At 37.2% G+C, this 23257-nt stretch overlaps 2 protein-coding genes across 2 annotated transcripts in view; one reads left to right on the forward strand and one right to left on the reverse strand.

Moving 5' to 3' along the window:
- Nucleotides 1-19887, forward strand: part of LOC124899487 (L-idonate 5-dehydrogenase-like) — a 32613-nt gene extending 12726 nt beyond the window's left edge. The window contains exons 3-4 of the mRNA XM_047414380.1: nucleotides 19508-19610; nucleotides 19695-19887. Of these exons, the coding sequence (XP_047270336.1) occupies nucleotides 19508-19610; nucleotides 19695-19887 (296 nt within the window). The remainder of the gene's footprint in view (nucleotides 1-19507; nucleotides 19611-19694) is intronic.
- On the reverse strand, nucleotides 19393-22655 carry LOC107853477 (pentatricopeptide repeat-containing protein At2g22410, mitochondrial). The gene has a single exon (XM_047414733.1). It carries the CDS (start codon nucleotides 22551-22553, stop codon nucleotides 20796-20798), a length of 1758 nt encoding a protein of 585 aa, XP_047270689.1. The 5' UTR covers nucleotides 22554-22655; the 3' UTR covers nucleotides 19393-20795.
- Between the last annotated feature and the right edge of the window lie 602 nt (nucleotides 22656-23257).

Genomic DNA, 23257 nt, shown 5'->3' on the forward strand with positions numbered 1-23257 from the left:
CTCCGTAGGTGTATACAGAAGTTGTACGATGACCTCATACATCACATCGTCATTATCCTTATTATTATATCTATTGCATTTGTATTTACATTGTACCCTTATTTATGTTGTATCGTCTCCCTTGATGTATACCTATCTATGTCTATTTCCTCTTCTATATTTGTATGAGATTGATAGATATATATATATATATACTTACTTTTATTCCTTTCTTTTGATTGTTATGGTGTGTGTGAATATTATAGAACTGTTAGTGGAGACATTGTGGGCTACCATTTGAGATATTTTCTGGTTGCAAATGATGTGCCCTCAGTGTGTATTTTGTATGCTTTATCTTCTACTTTGCTCAGTCGGCCAAAGATACCTATTGAGTACAAGAGGACTATACTCACCCCTACTATGCCTTTTTGGTGTAGATCCAGGTTTGAGTATGCCTAACGGTGGTTGATACAGGTGACCTTTGAAGCTTTTTGAGATAGCAATTGATTTCATGCATCTGGAGTTGACTACTGCCTTTCTTTATTTAGACTATGTCTTTATTTGTATTGAGAGACAAAATTGTTCCTATTTGGATACCCTATGTGTTTTAAACTCGAGTTGTACTAGTTATGTTCTTACATTATGACACCAGGTTTTTGGATTTTTTTTGTATCATTGACTATGTATTTTCTACTTTTAATATATATGCATGTGGTTCGACCCCGATCTAGGAGTCTTGCCTTGGGTTTTGGTACTAAAGCTTTCATTTTATATCAGTTTAGGTAATAGGCTTACTTTTCAAGGCTTGCCGCGACAAGTGCCATCATGACCCTTGATTCTTGAGTTATGAAAAATTAGTATTAGAGCAGCTAGGTTCATTAGCTCAACTATGTCAGAATGGGATATCCAATAAAGACTCGTGAATTGGTGCATAGACATTCGTATCTATCTTTAAGAAGCTATATGATGTCTATAGGAAATTTCCCTTATTTTATTCCTTATCGTGCAGATTTTCCTTATGTCATGTGTTCTAAGTCTTACTTCACTCTTTTTTGCACAGATGGTGATGACTAGATCTCATGAGGTTAGAGATGTGGAGCCTTTATTTAGGGATAATCCTAGTTTAGAGGGCGAGTTGTGAGTCTTAGACGGGCACATGGATCTGCCCCATCTAAGAGTGTGCTAGGGGAATTTCCCTGAGCCTCAGGTTGAGCATGCTTGAAGATGCAGTCCTACTTTGGTTCCACTGAGTTCTTCTACCCCAGTCGTGGAGGGGTTGTAGGTTCGCTTGTTGACCCATTTGGAGGGTTCCCTATTGAGTGCGCCTAGTGTTCCCTCAACTTCAAGTATTGTACCTTTGTTTATGCCAGATTTTGCTTATAGTGTTCCACTAGCCCCGAGTATGGATCCTTCAGTTGCACCTACTTTTGCTTTTGGGACTTCATAGACTTCGTGTGTTATTCCTTCTTCAGCGCCTATATCTGAGTATGGTATTTCGAGATTAGGAGTTCCTCCTTTATTTATGTTACCTCCTCACGTGGGATCTCAGCTAGCCAGATTCTCTAGGTCTACTTTTATTACTAGTACAGTTATATCTTTTGAGGATTAGAAGAGATTTGAGAGATTCACTTGTTTGGGCCTCTTTGGTTTAGTGGTACACCGGAGTTGCCTGGTGTTGTGTATACTACTCATTAGTTGTGAAATATCATTAGAGATTAGTGGAGGTCACTATTTTGTTACAGGCTTCTCGATTCTATCAAGATGCCTTGTGACCATGTTTCTTAAGGCCTTTTTGGAGAGGTTCATGTCGTATAGCTTAACGGACTGGATAAGTCTGATCTCCTGGAGTAGGGATCCATGACTCTTTCAGAGTGTTAGGCACACTTTCATGCCTTATCTAGATATTTCTATGCCAACATTGCCACTGAATTTGAGAAGATTTGAAAGTTTGGGAAGGGGTTGGATGTTTCTCTTCAGTTAGCTATGACTAAGTGGTGTTTGGAGCATCATTTTAAAGTATATTAGATCATACTAAGATGGCTAGGGGTATTCTTTGAGCATCTCAAGGAGACACCAAAAAGGTATGCCATATGGGAGAGTTCAGAGGTCACACTTCTCGAGGTAGGAATTCTAGAGGTTTTTATCAATATCATGGTAGACCCAAGCAGGCAGCCTTGCAGATTTCAGGTAGTGTGTCTTCTGGTTTAGTAGTTTTGAGTACCCATTTTAGTCCATTTGTACCTCCTTCTATTGAGTTAGGACATAGAGTTTGGTATATATGTGATGACACTAGTTATTTAGCCAAGGACTACCCCATCGTGTGTTTAGAGCAACTCTTAGTTTGGCTGTGAGAGGTAAGGGTTCTACCAGAAGTGTGTGAGGCAGAGGCCATGGAGCCCATAGGGTTGGTCATGGGGCTATTCATCTAGTCGATAGTTGAGGATAGTGCTATAATATACCCTCCCAACTAGAGGTAGAGATTTCTAATATTGTTATCACAACTATCGTCTCTATTTATTTTAGATCTGCATCTGTGTTATTTGATCTGGGATCGACTTTCTCCTATATGCCTGTGTATATTTCATTGGGTTATGATTCTGCTAGTGTGCCTCTTGCCATGCCTATTCGTGTATCTACCCCTGTAGGAGACTCTTTAGCGGTGGATCGGGTATATCAATATTATGTCATGCGTTTTGCTGGACGTGAGACTTGGGTAGTTTTTTTTGTCTTAGATATAGTGGACTTCGGCATCATTTTGATGGATTGGTTGACTTCTTACCATGTTTTCCTAGATTATTATGCTAAGACTATGACTTTAGCTTTGCTAGTGTGACAAGGGTAGCTTGAAATGGTGCGCTTCATTTGGGCTGCAAGAGGTTTATATCATATATTCAGGCTCATCGCTTGGTTGAAAGGAGATGTTTGTCTTATTTAGCTCATATTCGTAATACTAGTGTTGCTTTACCTCCCTCTTTGGATTTTGTTTTGGTTGTCCGTGAGTTTATGGATGTGTTTTATATGGATTTGCTTGGTATACCTCTAGATCATAATATTGACTTTGCCATTGACATTGAGCTAAGCACCAAGCCCATTTCTATTACCCCTTATAGGATGGACCCAACCGAGTTGAAGGAATTGAAGGATTAGTTGCAAGAGTTGTTGGAAAAGATATTTATCTAACCTAGTGTATCACTTTGGGGTGCGCATGTCCTATTTATGAAGAAACAAATATGGGTCTATGTATATGTGTAATGATTATTAGCAGTTAAACAAGATGACAGTTAAGAATTCCTTGTATTGATGATTTATGCAATCAACTTCAAGGTGATTCGGTGTTTTCAAACATAGATTTGAGATTTGAGTATCACTAGTTGAGGATTAGAGCTTCAGATATTCCGAAGATAGCCTTTCTAATTCGATACGGTCATTATGAGTTTTTGGTCATGTTTTTTGAGTTTACCAATGCCCCATCCATGTTCATGGAGTTGATGAATCAGGTATTTTGATCATATCTCGACTCCTTTGTTATTTTTTATAGATAATATCTTGGTTTATTCCAATAATGAGGCCGATCTTGTGGGGCATTGATGAATTGTGCTCCATAGATTGATAGATGAGAAGTTGTATGCTAAGTTCTCCAAGTGTGATTTTTTGTTAAAGTCTATCTCGTTCTGGGTTTGTGGTGATTAAGGATGGAATTATCGTTGATCCGTCCAAGATTTCAGTGGTTTGTGATTAGGCTAGACATACTTCTCCTCTCAAGATTCAGAGTTTTATTGTCTTGACCAGTTACTACCGGTGTTGTATTGAGGATTTTTCTTCTATTGCAGCTACATTGACCAAGTTGACTCAGAAGAAGATTTCCTTTTGGTGGTCTAATGCTTGTGAGGAAAGCTTTCAAAATCTTAAGGAATTGTTGACTTCAGCTCTTATCTTGACTTTGCCCAAGAAGGGCGTGAGCTTTACCGTATTTTGTGATGATTTAGGCGTTAGGTTAGGCATTGTGATGATGCAGGATGGTAAGGTGATTGTGTATGATTCTGGCCAGTTGAAGCCACATGAGAAGACTTATCCTCAACCCATAATTTATAGTTGTGCGTAGTTTTTTTGCTTTGAATTTGTGGAGACATTACTTGTATAGAGTCCATTGTGAGAATCGTAGCCTTCAGTATTTTTTCTCCTAGCGAGATCTTAATATGAGACAGCACCATTTCCTTAAGTTTCTTAAGGATTATGAGTTGACTATTCTCTATCATCCAGGCAAGGCTAATGTTGTTGCAGATTCCTTGAACCGAAAGTCAACTAGCATGGGTAGCTTGAAACATCTTTGGACCCAGGAGAGGACTTTGTCCTTAGAGGTTCAGTCTTTAGCTAACTAGATGGTTAGGCTTAATATTTTGACACCTGGGTGTGTTTTGTCATTCGTGGAGGTTTAGTGTTCTTTGATGAAGCAGATTCTATTTCATCAGTTTGATGATGTTGGATTGAGATTGATTTGGGATAATATGTTGAGTGGTGAGGCTAAGGAATCCTCACTTGATTTAGATGGTGTTTTGAGGATTGAACACCGAGTTTGTGTACCAAGAGTAGGTGATTGGATTAGATTGATTTTAGAGGATGTCCATTTTTTCATTTATTCCATCTATCCAGGAGTGACTAAGATGTATTGTGATTTGAGACCACATTACTGGTGGGATTGTATGAGGAAGGACATAGCAGACTTTGTAGCTCGTTTCCTTTGTTTCAGCAGGTGAAGGCCGGGCATTTGAGGCCTGGTGGATTGCTTCAAAGGTTGCCCATTCCCGAGTGGAAATGGGAATCAATCACCATGGACTTTGTGACTGGGTTTTAAAATACTACAGTGTTTCTGATTGTGGTTGGGTAACCGTAGATCGGTTAACCAAATCTTCCCATTTCATTTCAGTTTAGGTCTCTTTCAGTTCTAAGAGGTTGGCCCATATCTATATTCGTAAGATAGTACGTCTTCATGGTGTACTAGTGTCTAATCTCAGATTGAGGTTCAGTGTTCACATCTCACTTTTGGAAGACTCTTCAGGACAAGTTGTGTGCTCGGGTTGATCTTAGTACAACTTTTCACCGTAGACTGACTGACAGTCAGAGTGGACTATTCAAGTTCTAGAGAATATGCCCCGCGCTTGTGTGATAGATTTTTGTGGAGTTTGCATATAATAATAACTATCATTCCAGTGTTGATATGGCTCCATTGGAGGCTTTGTATGCTAGGAGATTTCACTCTCTAGTTAGTTGGTTTGAGGTTTTTGAGGTTAGACCTTGAGGAACGGACTTGCTTCGCGAAACTTTGGATAGAGTTTGGGTCAGTTAGGATAGGCTTCAAGCTGCTCAGAGTAGGCAGAAATGCTTTGTAGATCGTAGACTTTATGCCTTGAGATTTGGTGTTGGTGATCGTGTTTTCCTTGGAGTCTCTCACATGAAGCGTGTGACGAGGGGCAACCTTCATCGAAATCTGAAGGGGAAAGCTTTATCAAAATCCCATCGAATGATACGAGACTCATTCAGAATGTAATGTCAAAGCATAAAAACATGAAAAACTGGATGAATAGTTGATAAATCTGAAGCCAGCGCTAACTCATAAGCCACATCCAATAGTTCAAAGAATCTCAAAAAGGTTCAAAATTCCTGGGCTAAGCTTGCCCCTCTTCCCAAACCTCATCACGCCATTCATGGGCGACACACGAAGGAAGACTCCATCACTAACTCTAAATCTCAAGACACGAAGTCTATGATCCGTATAGTACTTCTACCTACTTTGAGCCGCTCGAAGTCTATCCTGAATAATCTGGACTCTATCAAAAGAGTCACAAAACAAGTCCGTACCTCAAGGTAAAATCTCGAGAACCTCAAACCAACCAACTATAAAGCGACACGCCTACTATACAAAGCCTCTAAAGGAGCCATCTCAATGCTGAAATGGGAGTTATTATTATACTTTAACTCTACCAAAGCTAGATGTTTCTCCTACTGACCTTTAAAATCAATAACATAAGTGTACTATATATCATCTACAACCTGAATAATCTGCTCCATCTGACCATTGGTCTGGTGGTGAAAAGTTTTTCTAACATCAACCCGGCTACCCAACTCCTTCTGGAAAGCCTTCCAAAAGTGATATGTGAACACTGAGCCCCTATCTTAGATGATAGACACTGGTAACCCATGAAGGCGAACTATCTCATTAACATAGGTATGGGCCAACCTTTCATCTCTAAAAAAACCTGGACAGAAGTAAAATGAGCATACTTGGTCAATCGATCCATGATGTCCCAAACCCTATCAGAACCACGATATGTACGAGGCAAATCATACATGAAGTCTATAGTGATCCGCTCCTATTTCCACTCCAGAATAGGTAACCTCTGAAGTAAACTACCTAGCCTCAAACGTCCATCTTTCACCTGCTAGCAACATAGGTAGTGACCTACAAAATCCACTACATTCTTCATCATACCACCCCACCAGTAATGTTGTCTTAAGTGACAATATATCTTAGTCACTCCCGGATGGATGAAACACCTGAAACACTGAGCCTCCTCCAATATCAATCTAATCCAATCACATACTCTCGGCTCACAAACTTAGCCTCCAATCCTCAAAGCACCATCTGAATAAAGAGAGTCTTCCTTAGCCTCACCACTTAACACCTTATCCCGAATAACTCTCAACCCAACATCATCAAATTGATGAGTTCGGATCTACTCCATTAAGAAAGACCTAGCCTCCACAAATGTCAAAACACACCAAGTGTCTAAATACCAAGCCTAACCATCTAGTTAGCCAAAGACTGAACCTCCAAGGCCAAAGGCCTCTCTTAGATCAAAAGATGTGTCAAGCTACCCATGCTATTTGACTTCCGACTTAAGGCATTCACAATAACATTAGCCTTGCCCTGATGATGAAGAATGGTCATTTCATAATCCTAAAGCAAATCAAGCCAATGGTGCTGTCTTATATTAAGATCTCGCTGGGTAAAGACATACTGAAGGCTACGATGATCTGATAAAATCTCACAACAGACTCCATACAAGTAATGCCTTCACAACTTCAAAGCAAAAGCAACCACGTACAACTCCAAATCATGGGTAGGGTAGTTTTTCTCATGGGGCTTCAACTGGAGAGAAGCATATGCAATCACCTTACCCTCATGTATCAACAAAAAACCTAACCTAACACTTGAAGCATCATAAAAGATGGTAAACCTCACGCCCTCCTTGGGCGAAGTTAAGATAAAGCTGAAGTCGACAAATTCTTGAGCTTTTGGAAGCTCGCCTCACAAGCATCAGACCGTTGAAAGAAATTCGTATTCTGAGTGAACTTAGTCAATAAAGCTCAAGTAGATAAAAACCCTTAACAAAGTAACGGTAGTAGCCTCCCATTCCACCAAAACTCTAAACCTTGATAGGGGATATAGGCTTAGCCCAATCATGAACTGCTGCAATCTTGGCCAGATCAACTATAATAGCATTTTGGTCACCACATGTCCCGAGAAAGAAACAAACTCCAACCAAAACCCACACTTAGAGAACTTAGCATACAACTTCTCATCCCTCAATATCTGAAATACAATCTGCAAATGCTCCTTATGATCGGCCTCACTCTTGGAATAAACCAAGATATCATTAATAAATACAATGACAAAAAAGTCAAGATATGGTCAAAATATCCGATTCATCAACTCCATAAATGTGGTTGGGGCATTGCTCAATACGAAAGACATGGCCAAGAACTCATAATGACCGTATCGAGTCTAAAAAGCTATCTTCGAAGTATCTGAAGATCTAATCCTTAACTGGTTATACCTGGATCTAAAATCAATCTTGGAAAACACTGAATCACCATGAAGTTAATCGAACAAATCATCAATACGAGGAAGAGGATAGTTATTTTTAACCATCATCATGTTCAACTATAGATAATCAATAGACATATGCGTAGACCCATTCTTTTTCTTCACAAACAATACGTCACCTTAAGGTGATACACTAGGTTGGATAAATACCTTATCCAATAACTCCTACAATTGATCCTTTAATTCCTTTAATTTTGTTGGGGACATCCTATAAGGAGGAATACAAAAAGGCTTGGTTCCTGGCTCAACACTAATAGCAAAGTCAATATCACGATCTAGAGGCATACTAGGCAAATTGGTAGGGAAAACATCCATGAACTCATGGATAACAGAACATAATCCAAAGAAGGAGGTAAAGAAATATTAGTATCACGAATATAAGCCAAATAAGAAAAATATCCCCTCTAAATCAAGCGAAGGACCAGAAGAAAAGATATAACTCTCTTAGGACCAAATAAAGCACAATCTTCCAAGATATCCTTGGCACAGCCGACGAAGCTAAGGTCACGGTCTTAGTATGATAGTCTAGGACAACATGATAAGGATCTAACCAATCCACACCAAAAATAACATAAAATATCTACCATATCTAAGATAATCAGATCTACCCAAGTCTCATTCCTATAAAAAGTCATAACACCAGATCGGTGAACCCAATCCACCATTAAAGAGTCTCCTACATAGGTAGATACACGTATATGAATGGCAAGAGGATCACTAGTAGAATCAAAACCCAAAGCTGCTCAACCAGAAGACCTACTAACTTAACCCTGCAAGGCTACCTTCATTGGTCTACCATGATATCCACGAAAGCCTCTAGAATATCTACTTTAAAAAGTGTGACCTCTGAACTTGCCCTGATGACACACCCTCTGAGCGCCTTCCTAAGACGCTTGAAGAACAGACTCAGTTATCTTAGTATGATCCACTATACTATGAAACGATGCCCCTAACACTATTATCTAAGCAGTAGCAAGCTTAAATGAAACATCTAACCCTTTTATAAACTTCCAACTTTTCTCAAACTCAATGGCTATATTGACATAAAAATATCTAGACAAGGCATGAAAATGTGACTTATACTTTACAATAGTCATGAAGACTTATTTTAAGTGATCAAACTCTTCTCTTATATGGTCCCTCAAAATTGTAAGGCACAAACCTATCTAAAAAGGTCTCAACAAACTAATCTCAAGTCATCTCTGGAGAACCAAGAGGTATGCAAATAATAATTGAACTCCACTAATCCCTGCAAATATCTCTCAACTAATAAGTAGTGTAAGTAACTCCATACAACTCAAGTGATCCAAAATTATGTAACTTCAGCCTACAATCAGTCAAGAACTCATAGGCATCCTTGCCCATAGCACCACTGAGCCTAGGAGGACATATATGAGTGAATCTATCAAACCTGTTCTGATCCTCAGTAGACATAACTGTACTCAAACAATAGGAGGCATAGTAAATCTAGCTGACTGAGATTTCACTGATAGAGGTAACATAAAAGAAGGTTGAACTCTTGGTCTCGGAATACCAAACTCAGGCAATGGCACAAAAGGACAAATAACATCGAGAGTTGGAGGAGCACCATGTATGTTTGCACAAAAGAGAGTGAAATTTGATTTAAAAGACAAGGTATGAAAGATCCGCACGATAGGGAACAAAACAAGGAAATTTCCTAAAAATATCTTATAGTCTTTAGAAAATAGATATAGACATCTACGTACTGATCTGCGAGACTCTACTAGACACCCTATTCTTACACTGATAAGACCAATGAAACCTGACTGCTCTGATATCAATTTGTCATGACATAAAAAATCATAGGTCATGATGGCACTTATCGCAACAAGCCTCGACAAGTAAGTCAAGCACCCAAACTGAAGTGAACTGAGAAATCAATACCAAAACCCAAGGCAAGGCTTCTAGAATGAAGTCGAGCCATATAATTTGATAATTGTGTAAGTACAAAACCAAAGATACCATGCAATATCCTAAAATCTGGTGTTACATTGTAAGAACTACTAAATACATCTTGAATGTCAAAAGATACAATGATAGTCCCAAGAGAATCAAAATCTATCTCTTAATATAAAATAAGACATGAGCTAGTTAAGAAGAGGTAGTAGATCAACTCTGAAAGCATAGATTGACCGCTACCTCAAATATACTCTAGATACCGCTCGAATCAGCTATCATGTGGCACTTATACCTGAATCTGTAATGAAAGAGCACAGTAGGGATGAGTACGATCCAATTGTACTCAGTAGGTATCATAGGCCTATTGAGCAAAGTTGAAAATAAAGCATATAAAATACACGCTATGGTCACTTAACCTACAATCAAAAAATATCCCAAACAGCAGTCCATATTGTCTCCACTAACAGTTCTATAATACACACATATACCAAATACAAGTACAAGAAAGAAACACAATGGATAGATATCAAATTCAAAATTAAGAGGTACAAATAGATAGTTATCACATCAAGAATGCAAATAAAACACAAAGTGCAAATACAATGATGATGATGATGATAATGATGTGATGCACAAGGTCGTCGCACAACCTCTGTATACACCTACAAAGCTGAGCTTCCAAGTAGGATCCATGAAGGGTTCATCAACTCATATACAATCCAATATTGAATACCAATATCAGTAAATCCCTTTTGCACATACATCGGTAGAGGATCTTTAAAAATGATATATTTTTGTCAGAAAATCCAGTATTTTATTCCCACGGTGGTACCAATGTTTCATGAATGTATATGTGAAATGATACATCAATCAAGTGCAAAATATAATAAAAGCAGGTGCATAAAGTATAAGATGCAATGAGTATAATGATGATATGCCTGAGATTGTCGCACAACCTTCGTATACACCTACCGAGTTGTGTTTCTTATGTAGGACTCATGGGGAGTTCGAAACCCATACACAATCCAATATCACAACTCCTCTCTACCATATATACCGGTAGGGAGTTTTTAAAAATATCATATTATCTATTAGAAAATGTTGATATTTCTAGTATTTCCACAGTGGTACCAATGTCTCATGAATGTATATGATATAAGAATGTAATACTCACAACCAACCAAAATGATAATTTCCAAATCCAACCAATATACCAACCATATGAGCTAAGATTCACTCAATATGCCAATTATCCATGAATTTAATGTAATCCATCTGCCAATAGAGTAAAATACACAACAATAGTCATTGATATCATATAATTTCCAGTTTAGGATTTTTTTCACAGAAAAGATACAATCAAATAAACATACATAAGGCCAACCACATCATATACAACCCCGCACGGTCTGTAACGCCCCAAAAAATGAGTCCCAGAGCGTCACACGATGCTTGAGGCTACGAGTAGCCCCAAGCTAACCCTTTGAGCCATTTTCATTCAGTTCAACACAAATCAACGGGGTTTCCATAAATAACCCTCAAATATTAACAGAGTAATCATCATTTAAGAATAAAATAATTTCATAAAGATAACAAAATACGACTTATTAGTCAACTCCCAACATCTATACTAGTCTGACAAGCCTTTAAGAAAATCAATAAAACCAGCAAGCCATTGAGACATGCCCCAACTGACTCATACTCAGTTATCAAATGTAAATAATTCTGTGAAACCAACATCAGACATCACATCCTCGGAACATGAGGACTTACCACAACAGAAGATGTAGAACAGTGTGCCCAAAGAATCACTGTCGAACCTGGAACTAAGCACCTGAACCTATATTCCGAGAAAATGCAGCCCGCATCCGAAGATGTGGGTCAGTACCTTGGAAAGGAATTGAGTATATGAGGGTGTATGTAGTTGTATAAACATCATCATCATAAATATTTATAAGAAATATGCAGGATGTATGAAAGACTCACATAGCCCGAAGAAAATCATCATAATCATGAAAGGATGAATTAAGTACAATAACACATGTGAGTCATCATATAATTTGTCAATCACTTTTAGTTCATCAAGAATATCAATTCTCATAATGTAAATATCATTTAAATCTTTTGAAAGAATAATTTTCACAATTCTACTTTCAAATCACTTTACTATTCACCATAGACACAAGGAAACACACACAAACTGGGAGATCCTATAACCGACATAAACCATGTGAGCTACATAGAGTCCAACGTACAACCCACGTTGGGGAGAGCCGTCCTATCCTTTCCATCAGAGTAGGACTATCGATATCAAATCCACACAAACTAGTGATCACTATATAAATCAGCCTAAGGCTCACTCCTACGGGGGCACGTAATTCTAGGGAAGTAAGGTCGCTTTATACCTCCCACTCGTTGTTAAAGATTTCTCCCGGACTTAGCTCAGATCATTTCAAAGACAATCCACAACAAAATAATTTCAGTAATATATAAATATACATCGGGAGCCATCATGCTTCCCATCTATCAAAATCAACCACGTTGTGGATTTCTTTCACACTCGAGTTCAAAAAAACTCCATTAAGACCAAAAGGTCAAATCATTCAAAATATCTCAAATATTCAACATCAATGTGCTTAAAACACATACTTTCTCAAAAAAAATACAATTTCCAATGGGGATTTACGACCCAAATATCAAAATCACGATAAATATCATTCAAGATTCATGCTTTATATCTCCACACATGTAAATTCATCTTTCAAAATCATAAACATCAAGATTTCATAATAATCATCATAAGATATGGGTTCATGCTTCAAATTCGTAAAAATCAAATAAAAATCATGCCTTTGTAAAGAAAATTACTTTTGGGCACAAGAACGAAAGAGAGTTCTTATTGAAAAACCCCACATACCTTGAATGATGAACTTTAGATCGATACTCATTTTTGAGATATTAATCATGCCTTTGAATGATGGTTCTTGGAGTTCTTAAAATAGGAACTTGGAATCTTGAATAAATTTGCAGAATTAATGGTGAACTTTGGAGGTTCTTGAAGTTGGATGTAGGAGCTTAGGGTTTTCTTTTTGAGAGAATTTGATGAAATATAACATATAATGCTTCTAATAGGCTTTAATATAGGGTTTGGATAGATTTTGGGTGAGGGAAAATGACCAAAACGCCCCTAAAAATCAAATAATTCTCGAATCTATCCTTTGGTGGACTGTTTTGATAGTCTGAAGTAGATCAACCATAATGTTTTACTCCGCTATCCAAATTGGATGAAACCAATTTCATTAGAAAGGGGACTCTCATATACTCCCGTTGATATATAGTATCTCACACAGATCATTGTGTACGAGGAGTTATGATCGTTTAAAGTTGACCCAAAAATTAACTTTTGGTAGGATGAAGTAGATCGACCATAACTTTTTTCTCCGATAGACAAATTGGATGAAACTAATTTCATTGGAAAGAGGACTCGTAGAGCTTTCCATTGATACATAGTAGATCACTCAGATTATTATGTACAAGGAGTTATGATCGTTTAAAGTTGGAGCAAAAATACGTCAGGCCTCAGTACTTTTCCTGCACGTTTTACTATTCACTACTATTCACAGTTCGATCGGAATGTTCATAACTCATCGCTCGGGTGTCTGTTTTGGATGATCCACATATCGTTGGAAAGCTTATTCGATACTCTACGTAATGGTGAGTCATAATCTAAGACATTCTACACGAAAAATTTATAATTCATTCTAGAAGAAAGAACCCAACACATTTACGCACAAAATTTCAACGAAAAATTTCCTAGGGTATTATACGGTCAGGCATAGCATATAATGTCCCAAAACCACCAAATAGTAACATCATAGGCCCCCATAATAATAAAACCATTTCACGATTAGTTCCTACACCCATAACATAATTTTACACCAATATTAACTACTCAATCCAGTTTAAAGAAAGTTAAGCTATAAACTATCTAGAATGATAGAATCCCGATCCAAAAATCTCCAACTATGAAGACTTCCCCTCACGAACGACCTCGAAATCAACTAAAACATAAAAATATAGAATCTACGCATCAAAAGGAAGCCAAAGATACTCATATTGCTCATTTCAATTTGGCGTCAAAATCGACCCCCAAAATGGATTTTTAAAAAAGAAGGGTAAAATCATAATTTTTATTTTAGAAATATTTTCCCATACTTATAGGAGACTACAACTAAATACCCATGCAAAAACAAGATTTAAATCGAAGAAAAAACATTTTCAAGCTTTATCGGTAAAAAACCTTGAAATCCATTTTGAAATCAAGAATTTGAAGTTATTTTGAAGGGAGAAAAATAATAATTATAAGATTAAAAACTTATCCATGGAAGAAATCTTGAAAACCCCTTTGAAATCATTCAAATCTGAGCTCCCAAGCCCTAAAAAATGGTGAAAATAGGGGTTTGATTCTCAACTTAGGTAAAAATCATGAAAATTAAAATAGAAGTTCTTGGTAAATGGGAGAAATGGAGTTATAAATTGATAGACAATGATTATACGAGAAAAATACATCAAAAATCGTTAAAAATTGAAGTTTCCTATCTCCAATGTCAAAAATACAAAATGGGTACGATTTTGGTCTTAACATCAGCGATGGCCGCTAAAGCGGAACTTTGGCCTCTAAAGCGGCTTGATCAAATGGTCAAAGGCCGCTAAAGCAGTCGACCATCCGCTTTAGCGCCTACTACAATACCAACAACCTTCAAAACTTGTTTTGGCCCTCAAAACTCATTTAGAACCATATGAACATTATCCAATAGTGAAATTTAATTGTAAAACACATTCCGGATCTAATGAAATCGTCAAATTTACAATAAAAAATGTTATTACAAAGCTGACTCCCGGGACCCTATTTCCACTATTTCTAAACCAAGGGTCAAAATGTGATAAAAGCAGTAAAACCACACCAACCATATTACCAACGTTAAATCGACGTTCCTGATCTACTAGTGCTGTTTGTTTTGTCATCTGACACACATATCAATAAATATTGACTAAAGTCAACCATAAAGCCTTTATAACCACCAAAACCTACAATCTTGCACAAATCACACTAAAGGCATTGGGAATTGTCTCAATCATCCCTACACCCTAAAAATATCATAATGCAACTACAGAGAGAGGTAAAATGGTCAAATCACACAAAAATGAATAAATCACATAAATCACCCAAAATTAAGTTATACATTATCATGATACTCACAGAAGCCTCCAGAATTTCTGCCCTGATGAGTATGACCTCTGAACTCGCCCATTCAGCGCACCCTCTTGGCACCTAATTGAAACGCTCGAAGAATAGACTTAGTCATCTTCGCATGATCCACTATACTTTGAAGTGATGCCCTAACACTACCATATGGGCAGTAGCAAGCGAAAGTGAAACATCTAACCCTTTCACGAACTTTCTAATCTTCACAGACTCGATGATAATACTAGCATAAGAATATCTAGACAATGCATAAAAATGTATCTCATACACTGCAACAGTCATGGAGCCCTGCTTCAGGTGATCAAACCCATCTTTTATCTGATCCCTTAAACTTTAAGGCATAAACTTGTCCAAAAGGGCCTCGGTATACTAATCTCAAGTCATCTCTGGAAAACCAAGAGGTCTGCAACTAATAAGTGACCTCTACCAATCCCTGGTTGTGTCCCTCAACTAATAAATAGTGTAAGAAACCTCATGTGACTCAAGCGATCCAATATTATGCAACTTCTCTTAACAATCAATCAAGAACTCGTAGGCATCCTCGCCCACAGTACCACTGAACTTGGGTAAACCCAAATGAGTGAACATCTCAACCCTTTTCTATTCCTTAGACGACATAATTGTACTCATAATAATAGGAGGCACACTGAATCTAGCTGGTTGAGATCCTACCTGAGGGGATAACATAGATGAAGGCCAAACTCTCGATTTGGGAATACCATACTCGAATGCAAGTACAAAAGGAGCTAAGTCTGTAGTGCACCATAAGTAGATGTCGATACCACTGAAGGATCCATACTCAAAACCAGAGGAGCACCATAGGCAGAATCTGGAACAAATAAGGGCACAATACTCAGAGATAGAGGCACTCAAAGAACACCCTCCAAACGATTTAGCAAGTGAATCAATAACACCTTTAAGACTGGGATAGAACAACTCTGTGAGACCTGAGTAGGTCACATATCTCTTTCATGCTCAGCGTGAGACTCAGGGGAGAGCCCCTAGTACTACCTCTAGATGGGGCAGATCCTCGTGCTCATCCTCTACCTCGGTCCCGTCCATAACCCAAAATTTACCCCTTAGACTAGGCTCTCTCCTCGAATGATAACTCCATATCTCTAGCCTCACGAAATCTAGTACTCACCATCTGTGCAGAAAAAAGTGAAACTTAGTTTAGATCGCAGGGTATGGAAGAATCTGCACGATAAGGAACTAAATAAGAAAAGTTTCCATCTCTTAAATATAGATACGGACATCTATGTATCGTTCTACGAGAATATACTAGACATCCTGTTCTTAAACTGATGAGACCAATGAAATTGACTACTCTAAAACCAACTTTTCACGACCTAAAAACTAAGGGTCATTATTTCACTTGTCGCGGCAAGTCTTGAAAAGTAAGTCAGTCACCCAAAATGATATGAAATGAGAAAACAACACCAAATCTCAAGGTAAGGTCTCTAGAACAAAGCCAACTAAAAACCAACAATGATACCAACAATAAGGAGCGAAGAGAAAAAATATATAACAATGATACCATAAGTCACCCTAAAAGTCTTATATAGTGTAAGAACCAACTAAGTAAATCATCGAAATCAAAATATACAACTGATAGTCCAAAAGGAACATAATCATGTCTCTAAATATGAAACAAGACATAAACTAGATAAGAAAGGGTAGGAGATCGATTCTTGAAGCATAGATCGACCACTACCTCTAAATACTCCAAACACCGATCGAGATCAGCTACCGCACGATGCACTCATACTTAGATATGTACCGAAGGGGCACAATACCAATAAGTACGGTCCACTTGTACTTAATAGGTATTATGGATCAACTAAGAAAAGTAGAAAATAAAGTGTATAAAATACATACTATTGGCACGTCACCTGTAATTAGAAAATATTCCAAATGATAGCCCATACTATCTCCACTAATAGCTCTAAAATATACACATATACCACATATAAGTATGAAAAAGAAGCACAAATAGATAGACATCAAATCAAGCACGAAAATATAACACAGAATGTACACAATGTATGAAATATAATGAACATGATGATGATTATATGATATGATATGTCTGAGGTTGTCGCACAACCTCCGTATATACCTATCGAGCTCAACTCCCGGGGTAGGACCCATGGGGGTTTCGCAATCCATATAAAATTCGATAACCAATACCAAAACTAATTGAATATCCACAACTCCTCTCCAACACATATATTTGACAGATGATTTTTAAAGATGTCACATTTTCTATTAGAAAAAAATAATATTTCCATGCTGGTACTAATATTTCATAAATGTATATGATATGAAGATGTAATGCTCACAGCTAAACCAGAATGAGAATTCCAAATCCATCCAATATACCAAGCACGTGAGCCAAAATCCACTCAATAAGTCAACCATCCATGATCTAATATAATCCATATACTAAAGGAGTAAATATATAATAATATGCCATTGATCCCACATAAATCCCAACTAATGCAATTTCCACCAAGAAGAAAACAACCAATGATGTAAATACCAGGCCAACAACATCATATAAGACTCTACAATGGCAAACTGCTAAAACGAGCAAGCCGACCCAACTGCCGCTCAAGCGACACACGCCAAGCTGGGTAAAGCGCCATATGGCTATTAAAGAGCCCAAAGGGCATCTTTAGCAGTCATATCAGCTTTTATTACACCAGCTGGAGACTTGAAAAAATTTTAAGTCTTCATAGACCCCTCAGGATTCATCCGAAATTTTGAGGAGGAAAACAAACTATACTACCCTACCAAATTTGATGTTCCGGATTCAACGACAACATCAGAATCTCAAAAATTACTATTTTTACAAAATTGACCTTCGAAATCAAATTTGACAACTTTCCAAATCAAGGGTCAAAATGAGATACCAAAGCTGTAAAATCACACCAATCATGTTACCAACTTAAAATTGACATTCCATATTTATTTGCGCAATTCATTTAGTCATCTAATGCACAGAACAACAAATGTTGACTGAAGTTAACTATAAAGCTTTTATATCCTCCAAAAATCACAAAGATGCACAAATCACACCAAAATACATTAAAAATCATGACATTCATCCCCACATCTCAAAAATACCATAAAGAAACCACGGAGAGTGGTAAAATTGTGAAATCATACAAAAATAAATAATTCACAAAAATTAAGTCGTTGCATTGTCATAAAAATGATGATGCATCTCATGTTGCTACTTTATGTGTTAGTAATGTGATGAAATTTCATGGTGTTCCCCAAACAATTGTTAGTGATAGAGATTCAAAATTTCTTAGTTATTTTTGGAGATGTTTGTGGAAAAATTTGAAAATCAAATTGCTATTTTCAAATTCTTGTCATCCTCAAATGGATGACCAAATCGAGGTGGATAATAGAACTTTAGGTAACATACTTAGAGTTATGGTTAAAGAAAGTTAAATTCTTGAAAGGATCAATTTCCATTAATTGAGTTTGCACATAATAGAACTATTCACAGATCTATTGATATAACCCCTTTGGAGTATATTTATGGCTTTAATCCCTTGACTCCATTGGATTTAACTTCTTTGTCTAAAGATGTTATTGTAAGTACAAATGCAAAAGCTAAGGCAAAAACTATAAAGAACATCCATGAGAAAACAAGATTGTAGGCAAAAGGAAGAAACGTTTATGCCAAGAGGAGATGAATCTTTTCAAGTGCTTAAGAAGATTGGAGATAATGTTTACAAAGTGGACTTAACTTGTGAGTATTTGGTCTATAATGTTTTCTGTGTTAATTATTTATGATTTAACTCTTTTTACTGTAGGTTTGGCAAATTCGAGGACAAACTCTTTTGAAGAAGGGAGAGTGATGTATATCAAAGAGACACTACTTCAAGAAGACCTTTAACAAGGAGTCAAGCTAAGGACCTTCAAACATTTCAAAATTTACGGATGAAGATGAAATCTTTAGAAGGTTCCAACATGGATGAGTAGTAGTAGTAGTAGTAGTTGGAAGACCGGTTTAGAGCTGATTATACTAATCCCATGCCTGAGTTGTAAGGGTAATGCATACTGAATCTGCTAAGGATCGAAGGTTTTGTTGCTACTAAAAATCAGAAGGGGTTGACGGGTAACTTTCAAGAAACGAGTTGTAGCTAGCTATACGGATGATAGAAGGAGACCGGCCAGCTGAATGAATGATATGAGAGCAGACATAGTTGCCGTCAACAATACTGCATTGTCACTATGCTGGCAGCTTGCGCTTTTGGATCACCCGAGATAGTCATCATTGAATAGATGACCGCCATTTATCTTTCGCGAAAAACCACAGTACCGATGAGATCATTAAAGTTTCTTCCATCTATGCAGGTTCACATTTTTTTTCCTCCTCATCAGCAGTTATTTGTGTCAAACCCAGATATTTGAGCTTTGATTATGTTTTTTTTTACAAGACTATGATAATGACTCGGAAGCTGCCCGTGCTGGTGGTAAAGTATGCCTCATTGGATTAGTCTTGAGTGAGATGACTCTCCCTCTTACTTCAGCTGCTGCAAGGTACTTGCACTTCTGTGCTTTAAATTTCTTTCCTGAAACACTTTTCGAAGGCGAAACTTTCAAGAGTCTTTTTTCCTGTGGCAGAGAGGTCGATGTCATAGGCATTGTCAGATACCGAAATACACAGGCATTCTGCATTGTACTTCTGAGAACTAGGGAAATAGATGTAAAGCCTCTCATAACCCACAGGTATAACTTACTCAAGAGGGAATGGAAGAAGCCTTTTGAGACCAGTTCTCGCGGGGGAAATGTCATCAAAGTCATCTTCAACCTGTAGCTGAATCAAAATTTTAGCAGTGTACCTAAACTCAAGTTGGCATTAGATGTGTGTTTGGGGATCAATTTAACCTCTTTCAGCGAGGAGAATGACGAATCCCTCCCTTCCCCCGCCCTCAGAAGAGAAAAAAAAACTTGAATGTCATAGAAAAGCTATCGATCATCATATACTAGTCCAAAAAGTTCCATCTAAGATGGATTGCCTGTAACTAGAAAATTTTAAACAAGGTTCAGTGTCAACCAAACCCATGATCACTAGGATAAAAACGAATATGAACATGATTCAGAAATATACAGTATCACTGAAAAAGTTAAGAAGCAATTGACGAGATCATTGCGGTTTCATACCTTGAGATTATTCTGATAGAGCTACATGCTCAGTCTGCTAAGGAGCATGCTCTGAGCGTCCTACCATCATTCCAAATTTAAAATGTTAAATGTGGCAAAGAGGCAGTGGAACCTTAAGTTTTAAAAATACAAAGTTCAGAAGACTGGTACCACACTTGCAATATGTATCAGCTATGCCACGTACTAGATACAACAACCATCTATAACCCCAAGGAAGCAGAGATCATAAATACAATTCGGTATTCCACAATAAAACTTAACGTGTTATTTAGGTGTCAAATAGCAACCTGTATGCATATTGGGACCTTCATCTTTATAGTGCTGAAGAAGAGAAAATCAAACTCATGCGTTAGTTGGCAACTCATATTTAGCATTTTTTATCCAAAACTGCAGCTAGAGAACAATAACTCATGTTTACATGATACACACTTCCGTCTCACGTGCTGTCAATAACTACTACACCTGTATGCTCGATCTCGTGACTATCTGTACAAATAGTACCATGTGAAGGAAGCCATTGTTTCAGGTACTTTACATTTCTAAGACGAGGTACTTTGAATGCTAGACAATCGCATCTACTTCAATTGAACTCCTGCCTGGTGGCCTCTGTACTGTGCCCTCATCCATCAATTGCCTTGTGTTCATTGCATCGTCCCACCTCTCTGCAGTGGCATAAATACTTGATGACAAAACATAATTACCACCATTATCAGGATCCAATTGAAGAAGTTTGTTTGCAGCAATTTCAGCAAGAACTACATTACTATGAAGTTTACAAGCACTAAGCAGCATTCTCCACAAAACCACATCTGCTTCCATAGGCATAAGATTTATAAACTCAAATGCTCTATTTAAATTACCAGAGCGGCACAACAAATCAACAACACAACCATAATGCTTCATTTCTGGCACTAATCCGTGAAGTTTCTCCATACTCTCAAAGTATTCCAAACCTTTGTACACCAAACCTGCATGAGCACAAGCAAGTAGTACACCAATAAAAGTACCATGAGTTGGCTTACAACCTTCTCCTAGCATCTGCAAGAAGAGCTGAAGAGCATTATCATGGAAGCCATTCACTGCAAGTCCAGAGATTATTGAAGTCCAAGAAACAGTATCCTTTTTTCTCATGCTCAAAAATACTTCCAAGGCTATATTAACAGATCCACATTTGCAGTACATATCCACCAGTGCATTCCCCACGTAAATATCCATTTTAATGTCATGCTGACGAACATAATCATGCACTGCCTTACCCACATCAAGTATACCTAAACGTGCACAAGCAGAAAGAACACTAGCAACAGTGACTTCATCAGGTTTAACCTTAATTGTCATCATCTCTTGGAAAAGTGCAATAGCATCTGAAAATCGATTAACTTGACAATATCCTGTGATCATAGAAGTCCAAGAAATCACATCTCTGTTAGGCATCTTATCAAAAAGTTCCTTTGCAGCCGTTAAATTCCCTGCTTTAGCATACCCCATTATCATGGCGTTCCATGAAACCACATTTCTCTCCTCCATTTTAGCAAAAACTGCTTCAGCTAACGCAACTAAACCATGTCTACCATACATATCAATCAATGTATTTCCCAAGTATACATCGATTCTCACACAATTATCCCCTATATACCTCACCACAGAATCCACAGTATCAAAATCCCCTAAATAGCTACAAGCTAGCACTACTTTCACCAACGTCACTGCATCCGCCTTCACATTTTCTTCCTGCATTGAAGCAAAAACATCCAATACTTCACGATATCTATTACATATACTATACCCACAAATCAAGGAGTTCCACGACACTAAATCTCTCTCAGATATTTCATCAAACACGTTTCTGGCACTAGCTAAATCACCACAAGAACCATACATGTAAAGCAAAGCATTACACACATACAAGTACGACGAATACCCAAGCTTCATAACATCAACATGAACTGCCCGTCCAAACACAATATCCGAAAGATGTATAGATGCCTTGAAGATGAAAATGAAAGTAAGATTATTTCCACGTAATCCTCGTTGACGCATTCTGTCAAACATGTGGAGTGCATCAATCGGGCGATCACTCTTAGATATCCCTCGAATCACGAAATTCCAAATTGGCAATGCTGGTTGTTCCGTTTGATTAAAAGCAAGAAGGGCTTTGTGTAGGGCGGTGGGAAAGAGAGAATAGAATCTAATAACGTCTGAAATAGCATAAGGGTCGGAGTTTTTGTGAGTTCTAATGAGGTGACCATGAAGCTCTTTGGCGGACGCAATGGAGTGGACAGGCAAGGAGGTGGACGAAAATAGTCTTGACAGTTTCATCAAACTTTGGATTATGACCACAGTTTAATTTAATGACGAAGAATAGAATGGAAATGATGAAGAAAAGAATGTGCTTCATTTTGTACGGATTTTAAATAACATAGTACTCCCTCAGTTCTAGTACCAAATTTCTTAATTTATTGTGTCATTTTACTTGTGTTTTTTCACTTATCAAGATAGGTAATTATTTTTTTTCATTATAGTCTTAGTATAATTAATTACTCCTTATTATTAGTATTCTTGAAAAATATTATAAAGAAAGTACTATTAAGAGTACATCATTAAAAATATAAATAGTGTTTTGATATTAGTCATTCATCAATATTGAAATTAATAAGAAGACATAATTAAGAGGGATAAAATGGTAAAATTACATTACCAATCAATATTTTCTTAATAATTGTGTCATCCCAATTTGGAACGGATAAAATGGAACGAAGAAAGTAATTTATAGCGGTATAGTTTTTTAAAATCTAAATTTAAAATTTAAAATATTAATTTGATTTGATTCATGTTAGCTTCAAAAAATAATTAAATCAATTTGAGAGATAACTTAAAAGTGAATGGAGGGATAGCAAACAATTCATTCACATAGAATTTTTTAGTATAATTATTATTTTTTCAAAATTTAGGCTTTGAATTAACTTTCATCAAGTACAAATAGGGATAATTTCAAATACATAAACAAAGTAATTAGTTTACAG

Source organism: Capsicum annuum, chromosome 6, assembly GCF_002878395.1.
Source record: "Capsicum annuum cultivar UCD-10X-F1 chromosome 6, UCD10Xv1.1, whole genome shotgun sequence".
Lineage (NCBI taxonomy): Eukaryota > Viridiplantae > Streptophyta > Magnoliopsida > Solanales > Solanaceae > Capsicum > Capsicum annuum.